The 22,995-nt window shown below is 34.0% G+C and overlaps 1 protein-coding gene across 4 annotated transcripts in view; it reads left to right on the forward strand.

Annotated features, from left to right (window-relative positions):
• The window catches only part of LOC129744301 (sodium/potassium-transporting ATPase subunit beta-2-like), a 120,985-nt gene that overhangs the window by 30,339 nt on the left and 67,651 nt on the right, over positions 1–22,995 (forward strand). The window contains exons 1-2 of one of the 4 annotated variants that reach the window (XM_055736767.1): positions 2,531–2,904; positions 2,968–3,368. The exons of the other annotated variants lie outside the window; for them this stretch is intronic. Of the exons in view, the coding sequence (XP_055592742.1) occupies positions 3,233–3,368 (136 nt within the window). The 5' untranslated portion in view covers positions 2,531–2,904; positions 2,968–3,232. Of the gene's footprint in view, positions 1–2,530; positions 2,905–2,967; positions 3,369–22,995 lie in introns of those variants that run through there. 4 annotated transcript variants of the gene reach the window in all.

Raw genomic sequence — 22,995 nt, forward strand, 5'->3', positions numbered from 1 at the left:
TATGTTCTTCAGTTTTAGTACACATCCGCTAAGCAAATGTTAATTCATACTAAACTAAGCAAATGCTTTGAGCTTTTCTTTTGCTTGATTTCAAGCTAAGTAAATGCCACCGAAGCAATTGCTAAACCTTATTTTTCCACCAAATATCTGTCCAGTTCACTTCTTATAATGCAATAATGATAACTCTCTGTTAACACAAACTGATTGTCTTATTCCGAGTTTCTTTCTGCTTGTTAGTTGATAGTCTTCGATTAAATTATTTTACTCAAGGAGCATAACTTGTTATGTAAAATATACTTCACTTAGTAATATTCGTCGAAACTATTAAACTTTGCATGTTAAAATCTTGGGGGTCTAATATATAGATTCAAACGGTTATTTCATGAATATTCAATACAGATCTTAAAAAGCCTCTCTCATAACATTTATGAAAGGAAAAGATACAAACCAGAGGGATCTAAGTAAGCATCGATCGTTCTAAGATGTGTTTGACTGTCGTTCCGAAAATGTTCTACATCATCATGAAGATAAAGAAAAAAATCTAAATCATAGTTTGGAGGGACCAGAACTTTTGTTGAGGTTCAGTGAAAATTGTCAAACATTAACTAATAAGAACTGGAAAAGATTAATGGTGGCAAAGATTGGAACAAGCGTCAAACTGTGAAAGTTTAGAGTAAGATCAATCCATTTTTTTGTGTGTTTTTTTAGTTTTCAACTTTGCAAATTGAACATTATCACCTAAAACCCGAATTCTATAGAATCGTATGGAGCGTATGGAAAGGAACTCCGCGCTTCATTCCTTCCTCTTGTTCATGTATCTTTTGCGTTTTACATCACATGGTTGGCCAAGCCTTAGTAGTATCTGCAGAGCATGTTCTATTTATCTGATATCTACTAGGTTAGGTTGAGGAACGCAAGTTTATCATTTTCCAGGATGCCTACATTGGCCATGTTGGTGTTTGAAGAAGAAGAAAAAGAAAATATACAAACCAATTAGAATCATGTTGAAGCTTACAAATTCGGTCGTTACGTAACGATGAGCATACTTCCCGCCTCCTCTATGTCACAATTCGTTACGCTCGACTTTCATCTAACTCGATATCAAACAAGAAATTTCAAATTGCATGGCATCTGTTTCAACATGGTTTGTCGCAGATTCCACAGGAACCCAATCTCTTTCGTGATAGACGCCCAACAAGCGACAAGTCATCTGATGGCCTTTCAGTTATTGGTGACTTTTGAAAATCGAAGAGACTCCTACTTGAAAAAGGTATTGTAATACATCATCTGGTAATATCATCGGATTGAAAATAGCATTCTTAGAATAGTAGACAAACGGCTGGCGAAAACATGATATAATCTCGTTTCTGGTCCGCAATGTGTTAATATGATTAACTGAACTGAATAATAATATTTATTGAAATATGAATCGTCAATTGTCCGAAAAATATGATTTCTCCAACAGTGTTTGTATACGATGACTAGCTTAGCTGTAAAGCTGTAAGAAAATTGATGGATGGTTGAATGATAAAATTTCGAGAATTTTACCGAAACCATTATTTTTAACCTACATATATATATTGTTTTGAACATTTCTTTGAATTTCAAATAATTTCCTGAAAAATCAAACTGTCACCAATATACATTTTTGACTAAAAAATGGTTCGTTTTCTGCAGTTTGATAGTAGGAATTGATTATATTCTAATTTGACCAGTATTTTGCAGTTACAGTTCCACTATCATGAAAGCACCCACCAAACGTAGACTTTGTGAAGCTCCGATTCATCCTCCCTCCACCCCATTCGCCTATATCCGTCAGCTGTAGGCAGATTGGTCCAAGTTTGGTAAAAGCTATCGGCGTAGTGGGGCTCGGCCCTGGCTGGGCCTCTCCAGCAAACTTTTCTGCTGCTCGGAGATGGGAGGAAAATGAACAACCGCCGCCCGCCGCATTCATGGTTGTTGTTTGTTCATGTGTTCGTTGTCGGATAAACTCTTCCCTCTAACCGTAGACCTACGCAGCATGGTTGCTAGCTAGATGGTTGACTGGATGAACACGACCTTCTCCTCGAACTTCATCAAGCATCAATGTTGTTGTTTGTGTTGGTGTCGCTTTTCCACCAAAGCGGTGTGTATGAATACAACAATGCCAAATGAACTCTGTCGCCGATGTTTTCTTCTCTGTGGGTCAGGTTGGGTGTTTTTACGATGTGAGGCGTAATGATGGTTGCGCGAAGGGAAAAACTGGTTTTACAGGTTGGCTTTCGGTGTGTTCAGGCAGTGGTTGCTAGGGTTACCAGGAAGAGGTGTTGGTGGCATGTGTGTATGGTTCCTCATATGTTCGTTTTTTTTTTGTACTAGGTAAGGATAAGAGGAGTATTCGAAATTGGGGAAAATTCGAGGTGCTGGTAACCCTAGCTGATTATGGTATTGTTGGTATCTAGTATGTTGGCAGTTGAGTGCCTGTGTTGGTGTGACAGAAGCAGAACAAAAAAGAGCTGCTTTCGGGGCCGAGCGATCGTTGAAGCATCAACAATGCATACAGTTCCTTCATGATCGAAGACCTGTTTGGACGGTTTCACGGTTAGGAAACTCCCTTCTGACGACTTGCAGCTAGTTGGGCGGAAAACGTCCAACTGTTTTTCAGTTTGGTATTTGGTCCTCAACTACAGGCCCATGTTATAAATACCGAAAAGTTCAAAAGTATTGAAACAGAATTTTTTCTTGATATTTTTGGTACCCGATATATTTTGGGCCACGGGTGCGATTTTTTTTGCTTCCTATCCTGCGGTCGTCAGAATTTTTTGGCCCCTTTGTGGTGTGTTTGATTCGGTCGCGCGCGGAAGATTTTTGAATATCACTGTGATATACAAGAAATAAAAAAGGCTACCACCCTGCGAGTGTATCGTGAGTTTTGTCTCTGATATCTAATTTTGGCGCGGTATTATATAAAATTTAATTTCATTTAAGTGACGGATCTCGGATCGTTCAGGTGGATCGGTGGAGAGAGTATCGGAGCGCTAGTTTTTTTTTCTTCCTCAAAAGGTCGAACCCACAATCGGTGGCCCTTGTTTCGTTAGGAAGTTTATCGGTCGTGGCCTTCAACCGAGTGCAAAATTGTGTAGTGAGAGCTGCTGCTTCCTAGCTTGACCGCATTGTTTTACTCTGTTTTGGATTGACCTTCCTTGCGTGCAGAAGCCAACACTCCGAAGGAGGGACACACAGCATCCCAAAGATGTCTAAGGGACAACAGTACAACAACGAGCTGGAACCGGGCATGATACGGTTTAAGCCCGAGCCTGTCCCGTTCAGCCAGTTTCTCCTCAACACTAAGGAAGGAACCCTTCTGGGTCGTACGCCCGTCTCATGGGGTAAGCACATTGCCACCACATTGGCACACATTTACCTATCTATATGGAAGTAAAAATTTCAACCCTAAACTCGCGATCGTTTGACCTCCTAGCTAGAAGCTAGGAGCAGGTTGTAGCAGAAAGAGAGACGACCCGGGTACGCTCTCGTGGAAATTGTTAATGAACATTTAAGTGCTCCCCGTCTGAGTCTGACTGATGTTAAATCAGAAGTGTGTGTTAGATACAGGTTGCTCGCGAGGTGATTCACCGAGGTACCTGCCTGAAAGTCAGCAGCGAGGGGACGTGATGCAAAATGCACCGTCGACTGAACAAAAGCCTTGTTTGGGTGTGTTGTTGTTTTGAATTCTTTGAGTTAAAATCTTACTCGAAATTTTACTCACTCCTGTAGAAGAGACCATAATACTGACTTCTCCCTGCAAAGCCAAACTTCTACATAAAATAAGAAGTTCGATCGTTGAATAAATGCCTGATGGGTTAAAGATCATTCCCAACTAGAACGAATGACCCAAATTCGTTAAAAACCTTATCAAGGAGAAATGAAAGCTTTACTTACGAGCATTGCTTGTCGAGAATAATTGCATCCTACTAACAGTTGTTGACAGAATTAGGTGTCAGGTTACACAAACAATTGATTTCAGAGTTACAGTATTTTTTTTATCCTCGAGTGAAGTTCTCACAGCTAATGAATGTGGGATTTAAAAAAATGACTTTTTTTTATGCCAAAATAAAAATAATCTAATAAAGCTTACCTACTTTTAGAGTTCAATGTTGATTCATCAAAACTCTTGTTCAATTACAAAAAAGAACAAGTTAACGGCTTACAAGGGCTAAGTAGCTATCGAATAACAATTTTCGTCAAATTGCTTCTCCAGACATTCACAACTGTCCGCGAAGCGACAAATGGTAGCAACAAATATCTGGAGCGGCAAAATCGTTCTATGTACCCAACTCATTCGAGCTGTGGCGTTGTGTATTGATGGATTTCGCTGTCTACGCAAAATAAATGTTTTCCTTCGACAACTTAGTCATAATCATATTGGAGTGATTGTACTTCATAACTTTTGAATATCATTTCTAAACCCATCTTTCATAAATTCTTTCATTAATTGATTGCTAAGAATTAAATTTCCCACAATAAAATTTCAACAGAATCCGTAAATCTTATAATTATAGCTTCATCTTGAAATAGAAGATTCATTTACATTCGAATTTCAAAACTTGAATTCAGTATCATACAGCTATCATTTTCGTATTAATAAAAATGGCTATTTTTTTATATTAATATAAACGCTATTTTATCTAGAAACCTAGAACAATCCGAGCATTTGATTTCAAAATTGTCAATAAAAAAAACCGGACAATATCCTAGCAAATTTTGTCAACACCGAGGAATTACTCAACAAAAATCAATAAAAAAAAATTAGAAATAAATTTTCCATCAAAACTCCGCAGCAGATTTTTAATCATATTCTAGGCTTCCAAAAAAGTTTTTATTTCTATTTTTATAGAACTTGCTCAAAGCTTTTAGTTTTGGACGCATAAATAAAATATGTACAACACAATTTTTGTTTTATTGTTCGCTTGGCAAATGAAGGAAAAAAAATCGGTCTTTTTTTCAATGGAATTCCGGCAACCCACAGTGGTCCAATTCCCGAAAAACATGACAAAAAGTATGTTTTCAACATTTTTTCCTGCGCAACTAGCTAAATTGTTCAGTAGGAATTTGATTTTAAAATTGTCGACCAAAAATCCGGATAATACCCGGGCAAATTTGGTCAAAGTCGAAGATTACTCAATAAAATTATGAAAAAAAAATCATCACAAGTGCAGATTTTATTATTTAGATCGTGTTTTAAGCATCCAAATACTTGTAATGGCTATTTTTATCAAACTTGTTCAAAAATTTTCGTTTTGGACAGTTAGGGGAAAACTGTACAAGACGCACCAGCGGGGTAAAATGGCTCATGCCATTATTTCTCAAATATACACTAACCTACGGCTTCGAATGATGTTTTTCTTCAATTTATTGTAGCAAACAAGCTTTTTCATCATACAATAGATGAAAAGTTCACAAAATCTTCTTTAGTTCTTAGAAACAGAGGAATTAATTAAATCACCGTGAAACTTGTAATTTTTCTTTAGTAACATATACGGTTTTATGCTAAAACAGCCTGCGCAATCTGATCAAACTACAGCTTATCGTTTTACTACTCATGAGCACTTTCGGAAGACTATAAATATTTTGTTGCATTTTATTAACTTCCTACAATTTTTTGTCAAAAATCAATCATATGAAAATTGGGGCAGAATGCCCACAAGACCACGTGTTTTACGCTCAAATTTTGAATGCTGTTAACTTTTGAGAAAATCCGAATATCAAAACAAAATGCCATTCTTTTTATTTGCTGACTTCCGAATTACGATAACAATGCATAGTTATAACATATTTTGTTCTTGTTCGAGTTAAAACGGTGCACTAATATTCGACTCGAAAAAATTATCGGCCGCCATGTTTGCCGCGATATCACTATATCAGTCGAAAAAATTGAATTTCGTTGCCTACTTGAAGGCGTTTTATCTATAAGGATATAAAAAAGTGTATTTTGAAAAGCGAAATTTTCGATGAGTTTAGCAATACTAAATGATTTTTAGCCAAGAAATGGTAGTTTACAAAAATACGATTAATATGTAATTCAACATTTGGTGTTTTAATAATTATATTCCGTATAATCATTGTTCTATTTCTTACCACCCTTCCTGTTTGGTGCGTTCTGTCCACTAGTTTTGGCGTTCTACCCCGCGATTTGTTTTCTGGCTGTTTTAGTTTTTTACAAAAATATAGTCAAAATCGTGTTTTTATCATACTTTTTCTTTTCGATAATACGTAAATTTCATCCTTGAATCATCGTCAACTTTAGATTTGTTTCATAAATGATTGGTATCGCTGTAAATAGCAATTATGCTTAGCTGGTGCGTCTTGTACAGTTTTACCCTAAATAAAAAAAAATTGTTTGCTCTCTTGGCAAATAAAGTGAATAAATCCAGGCCAAATACGATTTTTTTTCTCAGAAATTCGGGCAACCCACAGTGATCCAATTCTCAAAAAAACTAAAAAATATGTTTTCAACATTTTTCTCTTCGAAACTTGCTAAAATTGTCAAAATAATCATAATTTCACTGAAAATAACTTACTTCATATTTCCACATTTACAAGAAAAATGTTTTTTTTTTTAATTTTAACGGAAAAAATTGAAAAAATTTCATAGATCAATAAGTGGTTCCCAGGCTTAACATTTTCAAACAGCTTGCTACAAAGCGTCTCATATCCTAGAATGGTTAACTGAATCTGAAATCAACTTAAATTTAACACAAATAAAATTAAATCAAATAAGATTGACATAAGTTTCAGATTTGGTGCTGAACACTTTTTTCAATTTTCTATAAATTGTTTACTTTTTGACCAGTCAATATAAACATTTTATGTAAGATTAGAGTTTTTTTTTTAATTTTTTTTTTCAATTTTGAAATAATGGTTCAAAAAAGTTTTCTTCCCGTTAAATTTACCTTTTTCTATGAATAGGTTTTTTTTATCACCAAACACTTCATGTCAATTTTCAATGAAAGAAAAATTACTTTAATTTTATTTTTTCTATTCTATTTATTTGTGTTTCAATTTTATTAGGTACTATCAAAGTTTCTATTCATTCTTAATGTCTCAATTGGTTTTAAAGAATTTTGACCTGCAAAAAGGTTGTATGATTTGATAAAAAGCAGTAGAATATTTGAGATTCAACCATGTCCTGAAAACTTATAACTGAAAATAACCAGATATTTTTGTGGAAATTGCATTAAAATATTAAAGGAGTGTTTTTGAATGAATTTTCGAAAAAGCTGAACTTTAAGATCCAATTAGAAATTAATCTAATTCGTGATCCGAAAGGTTATTTGCTCAGAAGTCAAAAAAGTGCTCCTAAAGTTCGAAAATGTTCTTCTTCAAGAATGGCCAAAAAGGCAGCTCAATTTGCAATATGCTGTAGTTCAGAACGGTAGGAATTTATCCCACATAGGATAAGAGTGGAGTTGTGTGAGTTTTTTAACATCTGTTATTGAAATTCGAAAATTTTCAAAGTTTAACGTTTTTTGTGAATAAATTCCATACAAAAACTTTCAACTTGATTTAAAAAACCTAATATTTCTTAAATAACCTAATTGAATATGCTTGGTAAAAATATAAAAATTATTGCAAAGCAGAAAACATTCGTGATTTTATTATTCATTTATTATTCAATGTCAAAATTTGTTCCAACTTTCCCAAGCATATTTATGAGATTTCTTAACCGAATAAACTTATAATTATCATCTTTATGGTTTCGTGTTGCTTGAAATGCCGGGACTTGGTGAAATATATGAGTAAAAACCCTTGACCGATAATCTTAATTTGAGTTTTTCCTAGCTTTTCTGGGTTATAGACCAATGCGCAACCGGCCGGATCGGACTTTCCCATATTTTTTTATTGAATATCCTGGCAAACCCAGATAAAAACTCAGCAATCTGTCAAGCTTAAGATACACATTTTGCAACACACGATCTGAAGTTGGAAACATTAACTTTTAAATTAAATATGGAAACATACAAAAAATGCATAACCAGAAATATGATTAAAAATAAGGTATTGGTAAACATAAAAAAATCTTCACATTGTTTTTCACTTGTTCAGATTCTGGTCAAAACAAAAAGGTTAGAATACCCCCATACATTTGATGTTTAATTGATACAGTAGACTTAGTCGATTTTGGGTCATTTTTGCATCGTTTTGGTTCAAAACTCACCCATGATTTTTTGCCAAATTTTTAAATAACTTGAGATTTGTTTTTATGTTACGACCGGATGTTTTTCATTAGATATTTTTACTTTTTCGGTCTTTTTAGTATATCGAACAACTTTGTTTTGAAATACCCGACTTTTCGACCAGTTTTGGTGGTCTTTTTCAAGGGAATTATCAGTCTGTCGTTCTTTCCTTGAAAAAGACCACCAAAACTCCAAAACTTTGGTGGTCTTTTTTCAAGGGAATTATCAGTCTGTCGTTCTTTCCTTGAAAAAGACCACCAAAACTGGTCGAAAAGTCGGGTATTTCAAAACAAAGTTGTTTGATATACTAAAAAGACCGAAAAAGTCCTAATATTTAATTTCTAAATAACGTTTACACATTTTTAAATTGTTCATAAAGATTAAAATTATTTTTGTTTACTTGTTCGAATGAAATTTTCCGCTGAACAACTTTGTCGAGAACCGTAATTTCGTATCTTATTATCCAAAAAAGTTATTAGCTGTTGAATAGAGGTATGTCTTTTCGCATTGAAAAATAATCAAATGAACTGACATCACTGCTGTTCATACCCCTATTCAACAGTTAAATAACTTTTCTGCCTAATAAGATACGAAATCAGGTCTTCGACAAAGCTTTTAGCGGAAATTCTTTAAGAATTTATAATTTGGTACAAAAACTCTTGGTACAACTTGGTACAAGACTCGGTTCCACAGAAAAAAAACAAAAATGACGTATTAGAAAAATTATTCAAATTTTCCATAAACTGAAAAAATAAAAAATTGATAAATTTAGTTTTTTAGAGTCGAATATTGAAAACTGGAACACATCTCGAATACAAAAATTGTAAAAGTCTTATCATCTCCAGATTGATTTTCGTTCACTCAACTGTTTGAATTTTCGAACAGTCCCGAAAAGCTCTTTCCAAGAAGTTTTTTCCAGGACTACCAAATTCTAAGAACTAATATTTTCTTGATCTTCTGATATTATTTGGAAGAAAATATTCTACATTCAAGCCAACTACATTCAAAAGAAGATCCTTAGAAATTATTATGGACTCTTTCGAGAAAAAATCAAGATTCGTTCAGATCTCATTTGTGCATGTTCGTGTAAAATGATGTGGAAAAAATGATTTAAGAAAATTCTCATTTATCTGAGAAAATCATTTCTGCCAAAAGCTTACCGACACTTAACGAAGAAACATTTACAAATACCATTTTAAAAATTAATTTCTTAAATTGTACAGTATTTGACACATTATCTGTGATTTACATCATATATTCTGCTATGTTTTCCGATTGTTTTTTGGTTATACACTGATATTTAAATTATTCTTCACCATCTTGAGAGCATAGAGGTATCTCCATTTGAGTCTAGTTTGAATGTTGAGGAGTTTTTACAGTTATTTCAACAACTATTGGAAGCTTGATTTCTGTTTCAAAAACTTCGTTTATGCATAAACATTTTTGAGCTTTTGCAGATTATTTAAAAATGTTCAAACTAAATTCGAAAAGCGTAGTATCAGCAACTTGCTCTGTATGCTAGCTTAATACCACAAGTAGCAATATTTTAAACATTTTTTCAAACTAACTTTCATTAATTTCCGAAAAAAACTTTCCATAATTTTTGGGCGATGATTCCGAATATTCATTTACATTCATTTTACTCTATCAGCTACGAGAGCTTTAGAAATAACTTTAAAAATACGGAAAAAATTATAAATGTTTGCACTTTTTTGCTCTAACTGCAGAACATTATAAATATTTTTATATTAAAGGTTTGTCTCAATGATTTATTTTCCTGAATCCCGTAAAAAAATTTTAATTCTGAGAAAAAAGTTATTTGAGTTTTCTTTTTGTTAATTTTTTCTCAAATCTACAAAAAAACGGAATTTATAACGAAACTTTAAAGAACTTAACTTTGAATTTAATCCTTGAAATTATTAAACCATTTATCATTGCAGAATTTTTAACGTTGAAGATTATTCAGGCATCTTTAGGATCTAAATCTTAGATTGAAATAAGAAAAAAAAATGATTCAAATTTAGCTTTTAGTTTTCATATAAACCTATTTGACGCTAGCAGTATTCGTGTCATAATTCAGAGCTTCGCACTGACACTTTTTCATTTTGGGAACATCAACCTAAAAAACGAACGTGTTCGTCGGCCGACTGCTCGATTTTTGGACTGAAATTTTTGGAGGTTAATTGTCCCAGTCTCGTCCGTACACGCCAGTGGGATGTCAATTAATGTGCGTGAGAAATGTCAAAAACAACTTTATAGGTTTATTAGTTCTCAGATAAAAAAGATCGATTATCACTAGAGGTGATGTAATAAATCAGACAATTTCTTTTTAACTCAGGACGACAAAATCTTCCAAAATCAGTTAATAAAACATAGACACTAAAAATGGTAATTGCAAATAAAATGAAAAGCAGTTGATTATCAATTATCTAGATTTCAACTAGAACCGGTTTGATGTTGGCAAATTGCTCAAAATGACGAATTATGGTAATGTTCAGTTAAACTTATATTCATTCTTTTTTACACAATTTTCATTACAAAAACTTTTTAATGTTTTCAAAACAATCAAATATAATTCATCCTCTTTATTAAAGGATTTTCCAACACACTAGTAGATTCGAAATTTGTGTCAATAGTTGTGTATATAATACTGACTGATTTGCAGCTTCCACAGTTCGTCAGCCACCTCAAGTGCTAAACATCATTTTTTTTAATTTTCTCCTTGTTTATCTCCGGAACATCCAGGCCAGACTTGTCAACGAAAATTTTTTGGCTAGAAACCTGCCAGGTGCCCCTACCAGGTCAATTTGATGCTAAGAAAATTTAGCATTTGTCATTCTGATCTAGAGCTATGTTGCATTTCAAAAGCATTATGCAAAGCTAATAAAATGCTTGTTGCATTTTAAAAGAGTGGTATAATTCTAATATGATGCAGCATAGCACGCGAAGGGCTGTTTTTATGCAAAATTACACTTGATGCTGATATTGTGTAATTCAGCATTTGAATACTGGTATAAAGCTATAAAACTGCAAAGCTTTAGTGCTTATAGTTACTTGGGTTCATCTTCGCTTCCTGGAAAGTGAAAATTTGGAATGTCGCAGCTATAAGACCGTCTAGGACTTCATGAACGAGTTGCCATATGAACTTTGGTCCAATAGTTGATTTCCAGCTATTTTTGGGTCTCCCAGTCGTATTTTTCGCGATTCTGCCCAAAATATTTTGTCAATGGCCCTCTGTGTTGGACGATATCTCAAAAACCACTTGACAGAACGTCATAATAATTTGCGCATGTAATCATTTCAGTAGAAGGTAGCTGATTTCATCTATTTCCATTCATGCATGCAAAAGCTATTCACAAAACAAAGTATTGGATTTTTTGAATTCACTTCTTATTCAACAATTCTATCCTGCAGTTTTTTTTAGTTTGAAAAACACAAACCTTTTTTTTTTTTTAAAGGAGAACGGTGAATCTGGAAATTGATACAATGTCCATAGTAATCACACGATTTGACACATATGTGATGATCAAACTCAGGAGGTTTTGAATCCTTCGGTAAGAAAATAACGTTTTTTGAGGTTTTTTTACTAGGGAAATAAATAGATAATAGGATTACGGTCTTATTTTGGACCAGGAGACCATTTTGGACCACCTTGTCTAGCTTTCTTATAAATCAACTTATTATGAAAAATTAAGTGCATTACCTTAAGTGTCAGGGTTTCAACAATATTTGTTAAAAATATATATGATAAGTTGCTTAATAAGAGAGCTTGACGAGGTGGTCCAAAATCGGTTCTCTGGTCCAAATAAGTCCGTTACCCTACTTATTGAGATTATTGTACTTGATGTAACTCATATGAATGAACTTTTGAAACGTAATTAGAATGTGAATTTTTATATTTTCTTTGAATATTTATGAAAAAAATATAGTTTGCAAATTTTCAATTTTTAATCTAACGATTTGGAAATATCAAGCAGTTTTTCTCAAATGTTCCATGTATTGATTGAAATAATAATCTGAACTTTCTTATCTTCACCTAGTGCACACATATTTTAAATTTGCCGAACTGAGGAATTTCTTAAACTTTCAGCATTGTGGGAAAAACTTTTTGCTTTCGAAAGCATGATAAAGCCTTCTTGTTGTCATCGGGAAGAAATCGATGTCTCACTCGCAGAGGACAACTGATGAACGGACAAAACCTTGCCAAATCCAATTTATCGCGTCTACCCAGTTACGAAAAATGACACCGACGATCGAATTGCTTGTTACCACAAATGGGTCCCGCAGAAGAAGAATCGGTCGCCGGAAATTTGGGATTGATTCAACCACTTAGCAGCGAATCGCCATCGGCTCTTCTGCTAGTTTGATGTTAGTCAACTAGGCTTGACCGCGGCAGCTCACGTGTAGTTTGAACCATCCAGTGAAAAAAAGGGCGGCCTGGGACTTTCTGAAGCTGGGGAGAGTTTTCCGTCCCTCCTTCTAGATAACCCCGTAGTATCCAGACAGAGAAGCAGAAGTAGCAGATGAAGATGAGCTGTTTATTGGTTGTGTCAATAAATGTCAACCGAATTCGCGCACAACACTGATGCCGACAAGATTTTGCTGCTCTAAACATCGGGCGGGTGTAACATTTCATGAGCGCGTTTTGATGTTTGGCTTGAATAATCTTAGCATTACATGTGACAAATACGTCGGCCGACCTTTCGAATTTGCCATTTCAATAATTTGGAGCGGAACGCGAAGATTGCGAACGAAAGCAACCAATCAACGTGTAATATCAAATTAGATTTTATATTCAAACAATTTTTAAGAACGTAGTTTTCTTGAAAAACTACTTTTTGAATTTAAAATGTTTAGCACTCACGTGTGAATCAAGAATAAACTCTCATAACGCATAGAATCATGCCATAAATGGTTGTACCTCTATACGTCAAACATAAATAAACCAAATGTACTAATCGGGATTACTCCGCTTTATTGGGTTTAAACTTGTAGTACAAATCTCGAATGTGTCGTGCTCAATGAGCAACTAAGTCCCAAAGACGGTTATAAACTCAATCCGGGATTTGCGAATGGTTTGTTAACAGTCCCATGGTTTTATTGTTTTATCGTTGAGTTCGACGTAACAACTCAAACGAAAATCACGAGGGAAAAGTCAAAATGCCAGACATCGGTGTCATAACTTGCCAAAATCGAACAGGTGCTTGACACTGGCCTAGTAGTAGGAAGACTGCTGAAATGTAGCTAAAATCGTTGTGCGCGCGAGACTGTAATTGGATCCCTTCTTTTGCTACCAAATAGCTGCTGCCTGTCATTATATGGCCACAAAACAAAATAAACCACTCATTAGCGGGTTCACCGTTCTATCCCAGCGAAAACGGGAGGTTCTAAGCGAAGCCAAAAATGGAACCAATGCAGTATGGTGCAAATGGATCACTGACTAAAGTTTTGAAAAATGATTTCGAAATGATAAACGTGAATATTATTTTGAAAAAAAAAAAAAAAGGTAGTCATTCATCTATTTTTATAAAATTGAAAAAAGTGTTGTGGTAAAAATTAACGCTGAATATCGCTGGCTTTCGGTCTTTTTGAAGTTTGGCCATAGAAAAAAATTGCATTCAAATACGTCATACATACCCAATCGATATCGATAAGCAATACTAGACTGAGTCGATTTGGAGTCATTTTTTAATTTCTCAAACCCTGGGATCGAAAAAGCTTTGTTATGGTTCAAAACTCATCCACGATTTTTTGCAGAATTTTAAAGTAACGTTTTGAACATTGGGGTTTGTATGTGGGACCGAGCCTGCCAATGGTTTTGGTGCCAATTTATAAATTTTGTAAACGAAATTTTGCGCTAAACAACTCTGTTCAATATCGTTATTTCGTATCATATCAGTCAAAAAAGTTATTAGCTGTTTAACAGGGATGTGTCTTTTGGCATTGAAAAACAATAAATTCAATTGATATCACTGCTATTCAAAACCTAATAACTTCAATAATAATAAGATACGAAGTTACGGTCTTCGACAAAGTTGTTCAGTGGAAAACTTCCTTTAAAGAATTTAAAAGTTGGCACAAAAACCATTACCAAGCTCGGTTGCACAGAAGAAAATTAAATGATGATGATTTTTCAGTACAAAGAATTCAATTTTTCCATACAAACCTGAAAGTCCAAATTTACTCATGTAAACATTGCTTAAAAATTCTGCAAAAAATCATGAATGAGATTTAAACTAAAACATGACTTTTTTGATCCCAGGGTTGGAGGAATACAAAAATGACCCCAAAATGACTCAGTCTAATGAAGTTTATAATCAAAGTTCTTCACGAACACCATCATACCGAAAGGCTTCAGCCCATACCTCTAAACAAGAATGAAACGATTAATTTTATCAAAAGGACATACCCAAAACGCGATTTTCCTACGACCAAATTGCCGTTCTCACCCCTTCGAGAAACCGGTTGATTTTTCAATGTTTTGATTATGAATTCTGGAGCACGGTCAAACAAATTTTTCAATATTCGCACTGATTCTTTTTTAAATCTCATCTGATAATCATTATGAAAATCATAACTTCAAGCAAATTTAACAATGATTTGGACAGTCCTCTTCATATCTCAGTTCAAGTAATGGTTTAAGCCTAAAATGTACATGTTCAGTAGTGACTTTATTCCTCAAGTTCCCTCCAATTTGTTTAGGTTTATAATTGTTACTTATTTGAAAACAACCTTTAGCAATTCATTTTGAAATATGCATATACTTCTTGTAATTTGTAGTGATTGACTGAAATATGAAACATTTTCATCTTCTCTATCACGCACTACTGCCTTAACACCCAAAATTTCCAACGATACCATGCTTAGAAAATTGACAATTTCTTTATCTACTGAAATGAAAATTTTGCATACGTAAGGCGTGTACATGACTGTTGAAAGTATGCAAAGTTGCAAACGAATGAATAGGAAATGTTGATAGTTGAAATATGTGTTAGAATATTCGAGAAATAAAAAGCGACCAAATATTCATTTTTGTCATAACAATCTGGCAACTTTGATTAGGCTGAATCCAAATCAAGTTTCGAGGTTATGGCTTGCTTTAAACTAAATCTAATTTTTCAGAATCTATTTAACTTTTTATCTATCAACAGCTAAACGTTTGAATTCATTACGGGGCGTGTCTATATAAATGGAGGAAAATCAGCCATATTTTGTTAATGAATTTTTAGTGTGAATTTAACACATCTGAAATAATTTTTCGTGTACTGCTTGGTTGATAAAAAGAGTTGTATCTTTACTCGAGAAAGGGTTTTTCAATAACAATGAAATTTAAAAAAAAATATACCTAATCATTTTCCAAACATAATCATTTTCCAAACAACAGGGGTGCACGTGGCACCCCTGAACATCCTAAAAAAATCAAAAACAATCATCTGTGTACGTTTTTCCACAGGGTGAATTTATCGATATTAGTACCGCAAAATCGCGTTTATCGTGCGCTTTTCTCAAAAATCGATTCTGTTCTATAATGGTTTAAGGTTAGGGTTGAGGCCTTTTAAGAGGTGGTGGTTAAGGTGGTGTTCATGTAGAACTGTCAATATATTCTAATACTCTTATAATAAGGTTACCAGATTGCCTGGTTTCATCCGGGTTTGCCAGGGTATTTAGTACAATTTTACAAAAGTCCGGTCCGGCCCTGTTGCCCGGATTTCATTCGAAAAGCCCGGATTTTTCTCAGATTAATTCACTTTATTTATCAAAACAAACAAACAAAAATTATTTATGCGTTTAAATTTAAATTTTTTGAGCAAGTTTTATATAAAATAACATTGAGAAGATCCTGGATTTAGACCAAATCTGCCCGGATATTGCTGGGAATTTTGTCGACATTTTGAAATCAAATGTCCGGATTTTGCCATGTTTTAAGATAAAATAGCTCTGATTTGACCTGCTCGGGTAAGTGCTGAAAAAATTCTGACAACCTTACCTTATACGCTATATAAGTCAAATTGATCTCGCATAGAAAAATGTGAAATATTTTTTTCAGGTAGAGTTGAGTTGATGTCGATAGAACGAACGCAGTTTCTATATAACAAAGAAGATCGTAATGTGAAATTGTCAAATCAAAATTGAAAAGTTTTCTTACTTAGGCTATCAAAATGGTAATCAAATTCGGTCCAAAATAATCTCAGGCTAATTTTTTTCCAATTAAAAGTTTATGTAAACTAGACGAATGCGTAAACATAATTTCATCAAATTTGGAAGAAAATGTTTCAATTCAATTCCATTCACCATATAAATTTCTTTAGCTGTTCTGCAATATGAAAATTTTAAATTTTGTAAGACAAACTTTTTAAAGAGATAAATAAATTTTTGGTTGAAATAATCATTTTTTTCAAGATAGCAGTTTTTATTTGTATTTCTGAGCGAATTTTTCATTTGGGCGAATGCTTCTCGCATTTGAATTGATATGCTGATAAATGAATGATTGAAATGACCACATTTTTTTAAATCAAAATTCAAGAAATGAGGAAGAAAAAAAATTAACATTACTTCAATCGAGTAATTCAAGTTCTAGAACCAAGAAAAGAGAATCGAAACTAGAGAATCGGAATCATTACCAGCTAAGGAGGCCTTGTGAAATAATGTAATGAATAGTTTCACTCTATGTTATGGGCCCTTCTAACGTAAGCATTGCACAACTTTTATGCTTTAGGATAAAATTTTGTTTTTAATACCTGACAAAATAGGTATATGATCTCAAATATTTCGACAAATTCAGAAAAAATATGAAGCATACTCTTGCAATTAATAACAATAATAACAATAATAAACAACAATAAAATGAGGACAAACACCCTAAATTTTCTATTTTTTACTAATCGAAACACTTCAGCAGTTTAAGTCGTTTTTTCCAAACATATAAATATAAACAATTTGAGCCCAATTTAAGTTTCTGCTTTGCTTCTGCTTGAAAATCTTGGCTACCCATGATCTAAACTGAAGAAGAAATTGCGAAAATATTGAAGAAAAACGTCATTTGAAATTTTGAGTTTATTGGGGATTAAATTAATAGCACATGGCAATATGGAATGTTAATTTTAAAATCATAAGTATTCAGAACACATATTGAAACTTTTCCAACTAATTTAACAGAAGTTTTATACGTATTGATTTTGATGAACTTCTATTTAAAATAATCCTCTGATAAAGTTAATATGCTGTATTCAGGATATCTTTTTTGACCATTCTCTAATGGTTTCCATCACTGAAACATTCTCATAGCTGAATTGGTTGAGTTGCGAATTTCATTGTGTGATTCTATATGAAATTATGTGAGAACTTGAAATGTTTTTTAAGGTATAAGTTTGTCTGTGGTATGAGGCTCATTTGGATTTTTATCTTATTTTTTTGTAATGATAACTGCTCTGAATCTGTGTATAAAACATTTAGTCTCCATTCTGAATTTATGTCTTCAAATGTTACTGTTGCCACAATAAGAAGAACTATTTCACACAATGTTATTGTGTGAAATAGTTCTTATGTTTTTTAATTTTCAGATTTACGTAATGATGATTATCTGCAAAAATTTCATGTTGATCAAATAAACCCCGGTGATCAAAGTTCTCCGAGTTTTCGGGATTTTTTTTATATTGGAATCTTATCCGGAAATTTTATTTTCCGGAATAATCTTAATTTCAATTAATTTTAATAATACAAACTTTCGAGGAAGCAGATATCAAGTGATGAATTATTAAATAAAAATAATTTTATTATCTATTTTTGTGTTTGTTACTGATACAGATATTTTTCGTTGATAATAGGGATAATGAATAAATTGCCAATTAAGTTTTGAAGAGCTCTAATCAGATTTTTTTTTGAGTTACAGTGTCGGACAATAGAATAGGACCACAGCTCAATCCAAAACAGAGAGTGACAAAACTTTGAGAAAAAAAATTCCATTTAAGTGCATCAAACCATTTACAAATTGTAAATTATATTCTACGAAGAAATCAAAATCAACCGTAGTGAAAACAATTGTCCTTTATTTAAAAATGCGTTTTAAGCATACTTACTGACTAAAAAAACGCGACATAAAATAGGATCGCTTTAGAATTCTTGATAAAAAAAAAAAAGGAAATTGATACCGTGATCGATTAGCAGGGTTAGTACTTGGTGATATAACCCTTATTACGCGTCACTTTTCGCACCCGGTTCGACATCGATTCCACCAGCTTTTGGGACGTTCTCACCGGGATAGCGTACAACACCGCCTGGATTTTCTCCCACAGCTGCTGTTTGTTTTTTTTGATTTTTCGGTGTACACCTTACGTTTATCTATTTCCCATAGGTTCTCTATGGGATTGAGATCAGGGGACTGTGCTGGCCACTCCATAACGTCTACCTTATTATCCTGGAACCACTTTTTAACCGTTTTAGCGGTATGTTTGGGGTCGTTGTCCTGCTGGAACTGCCACTTTAGGGGTATCTCCCACTCGGCGTGTGGCAGCATTACTTCCCGAAGTATCTGGGCGTAGAGATGCTGGTCCATAATCCGGTCGATCCAGTACAAGGGACCCACCCCGTACCAAGAAAAGCACCCCCACACCATGATGCTACCTCCTCCATGTTTGAATGTTTTATTTGTATACTGGGGCATATACGCACAGCCGAGAGGGCGATGGACCCATTTCCTCCGTCCGAGCCGATGAGGCTCACTTTGGTCTCATCTTACAGCACATTTCTCCATAGTTTCTCCTTTTCCGGACCGACCCAATCAAAGTGATCCTTCGCATACTTCAGCCGCGCCTTCAAGTGCTTCGGCGTCAGCATTGGCATCTTCCGGGGACTTTTTCCTCCTAGTCTCTTCTCCGCCAACCGTCGCTGAACCGTCCGGGAACTCACAGATAAGTTCAGCTCGTCTCTGATCTGCTTGGACGCTTTGAAAGGGTCCTTTTGCGAAGCCCGCTTGATTGCCGAATCGTCCTTCGGCGTCGTTTTGCGGGGGCGGCCGGTCAGTTCCCGTTTGCCGGTACTGTGAAGCGCGTTGAAAACGAAAGTTTTCGACCTTCCTAAGTAGTCGGCAATCTCGCGTTGGCTTTTGCCAGCCTTGTACAGATTCCGGATGATTGCTCGCTAGACCTCCGTGAGTGCTATGCCCGACCCATCGCATTTTCGCTGAAAACAGAGTAGGAGGAAGGAAATCTTTATTTTTTGTTTGTTTTCATGATTTACATGATTAATTTTATGGGAAATACTTACCAGGACACGAAAATGGACAAACAACACCGAAAACAACACTTTTTCTTCAAATCTAGAGCAGTAAAATGCCGGAACAGCCGAACCGATGAGCTGCTCTTATTTTATGACGCAACTTTTTTCACCCTCTGACAGCTTTCTGGTCGAGTAGAACAAACGGGTTGCTTTGATTGCAACAAACGTGCAGTATACAAAGTTGGCATACTACAATAAGTGCTTGCCGCTAGGTGTCGCATATTATTATATTTGAATTGGCAGTTAGAATTTTGCATTAGAGCGGTCCTATTCTATTGTTCGACACTGTAATTAACTCTTCTGCAATATGTGCATGGATATATAATTAATTATTGTTTGAAGATACCAGAAACTACCTTCTACGCAGACATAATGGTTATTTGAAGGCGTTATACTGAAATCATTTTCTGTTCCTTTCTATGTTTAAAATATTATTTGTAGAATATAGAAAAAATTGTAGAAAAATTCATATTCAAGGGCCTCCTCGAGACAAATTGCCCCAGGTCTCCCAATAGCTTAATCTGGCCCTGTCTGCACGCTAAAAGCAGGAAAAATAAGAAAAATCGTGTTAAACTGAATTTACATTCCCAAATAGATAGGTGAGCTATGTAGAGAAAATTCTTTTTTAAAGTTGAAAATAACATCTCAAATCTGTTCGGTGCAATTTAAAATAAGGAATTGTGAGTGCATCAGTAATTATTATAAACATTTTTAAAAAAGCAATGCAAGTTTACATTTTTTTAACTTGTTTCAAAAGCAGTGTGCATTTATATAAAACTGATTTAAATCGTGATTTGAATCACAATTTAATTTATTTGATTTTTATGAGCGGTTCAAATCAAAGTTTCTACTTAAACTCATTGAATTGGACCTAGTGGACATTTCGCAAGTTGTGATTGAAGAGGATGCCGAATTGGCCAAAAACTGCACAAAACTCTGATTGTTGCAATGTGTATCCGTGAGTGTGTAAAAATCGCACTTTTTCACGCAGCATCTGAACAGCCCCTTACGTATTCTCGCTCAAGAAGCTCTTTGCCGGGGACAGCGGAAAATATAACATGCATGATAAAATACTGAGTTTACGAAAGAATTTGACAAAAATTTTCAAGACCATCGTTACTTCGTAGATCAAAATTATTTCTGCCTGTTTCGAGGCGTTAGATGTAAATTCGAATTGATGTGAATTTTATTTGAAAAGCATTGGCTTCTCTGCCTCTGATGAATATGTAAAATCAGGAACGATGAATGTGAAAAATACACATATATTTTCACCCTTTTTGTACACATACACACTGCCTTTATTCTACTGAATTAAACAACTCACCTTTATCAAATGATGGAACAATCTTTGGATGCATAATTATTTCCCTCAAAAAGCAGTTTATTGAACAAATCCAGTTTAAATATTAAAAAAAAAACAGATTTTTATCAACCATATTCAAAAGTTGCTTTAAAAATTGCTCTAACCGAGTCGTCATGATTATTTTCTGTGTGAATTACGGAAATATATACATAGATATGTATGTTTTGTTTAAAAAAAATTCACGATGACACAAATATTTCAGCATAGTATTTTGGGGTCTTACTTGATAAAAATTTTAGAAAAAAATAGGAAAAATAAAAATTCATTCAATTTTAATGTTAATGTCATGTTTTGTGTCCTGTTTATTTTTTTAAAAATCTACATTTCTAACAATCTAAAATACAATTTTTTTTAATAATTTTAAAGTGTTTGAAGTAGCGAAACATTATGAAAAATTTTGCCAGTGACATGTCATGTTAGACTGAGTCGATTTGGGGTCATTTTTGAATTTCTCAAACCCTGGGGTCTAAAAAGATTCGTATTGGTCCAAAACTCATCCATGATTTTTTGCAGAATTTTTGAGTAACGTTTACATGAGTAAATTTGAACTTTTAGGTTTGTATGGGAAAATTAAATATTTTGTACTGAAAAATCATGTACTGAAAAAATGTACTGGAGCCTTGCTAAGAACTGCATGAAAAGTAGTCATACAATACCTCGCTAGGCCTCCAGCAGTGATGTCAATTGAATTTATCGTTTATCAATGCGAAAAGACATACCCCTGTTAAACAGCCAATATTTTTTTTGTCTAATAAGATACGAAGTTAAGATCTTCAACAAAGTTGTTCAACGGAAAATTTCCTATAGGAATTTTATAAATTGGCGCAAAAACCATCAACTGGCTCGGTTCCATAGAAGAAACAAAAATGATGTAGATTTTTCAGTACAAAATATTCAATTTTCCCATATAAACCTAAAAGTTCAAATTTCCTCATGTAAACGTTACTCAAAAATTCTGCAAAAAATCATGGATAAGTTTTGGACCAATACAAAGCTTTTTAGACCCAAGGGTTTGAGAAATTCAAAAATGACCCCAAATCGACTCAGTCTAATGTCACATGTTAAAAAATCAAAACGCTTGGTTTTTCTTTTGTCATTTTTAATCTAAACAAAAAAACAAACCATTTTAACCATTTTCATTACACGCGACAAATGTTGCAAATAATTGGTGCTACCATGTACTTGAATAACAGATACTTGGACAGTTTTTGGTGTCATTTGTTGGCAAAACATATTATTGTATCGTACTCAACTTGTATCAAATTGCTTTTTTTCGTTTTACTACTCTGGTTAGTTGTTTTCTCGTCACATGAAATTGTTTAGTTTTTCTTCGATTTGAAATCAAAAAACATTGTTGGTCCATTTTACCTTCTGCACCAAATTGTACTGGTTAAACTCGATGTTGAAAACCAATCATAAATTTTAGTACGAAAGGAAATATTTATCCATAAACTGTATTTTATGAAGCTTTTGCCAAATTCTCAAGGTACAAAATAGATCCAGGCAAATAGCTTCAAACAATAAAAATAAAGACGTTTGTGACGGTCGAATGGATTAGTTACGCGAATGCCATAACGTAACTTTAAATTAAAACCTGACTTAGAAACTATTATGACGAATGCGGAGCAATTTAAAGTTACACAATACGCAAATCTATGTTTAAGTTGTTTCAGATACTTTTTTTTAAACCGTTTTAGAAAATATTTCAATATTAGATTTGGTAAAAAACTACTATAAAAAAAGGTCAGATAATGATTCCTCGAAGTCTCTCATATACACTTTCATGTTTTAATTGAGGAAATATAAAACCAATTTCTCTAGAAATATAAAAACCCCCCACCGTACCACAAATCACATTTTGCGGGTAGCCCCATTGCCAGTGTTTGTCAGTTTTCCAATACTGTTATCAATGAAAGTCCCGAGGCAGACATAAGATACCGGGTAATTGTGGTGACTGCTTGAGTTAAAGTGTCTCAAAAGGCAATCGGTACGAGCCTAATTGAACGCCACAATTAAGATATTGTAGGAAACTTACCTACCTGTGAATGGATGTGCAATTTCATGCCGGTCTTATCTGGTGGAGAGAGAGAGAGCGAATGGAAAAAAATACTCAGCCAGTCTTATCTAGAAAGACGTCCCTCA

The sequence above is a fragment of the Uranotaenia lowii genome, chromosome 2 (assembly GCF_029784155.1).
Source record: "Uranotaenia lowii strain MFRU-FL chromosome 2, ASM2978415v1, whole genome shotgun sequence".
NCBI classification, from domain to species: domain Eukaryota; kingdom Metazoa; phylum Arthropoda; class Insecta; order Diptera; family Culicidae; genus Uranotaenia; species Uranotaenia lowii.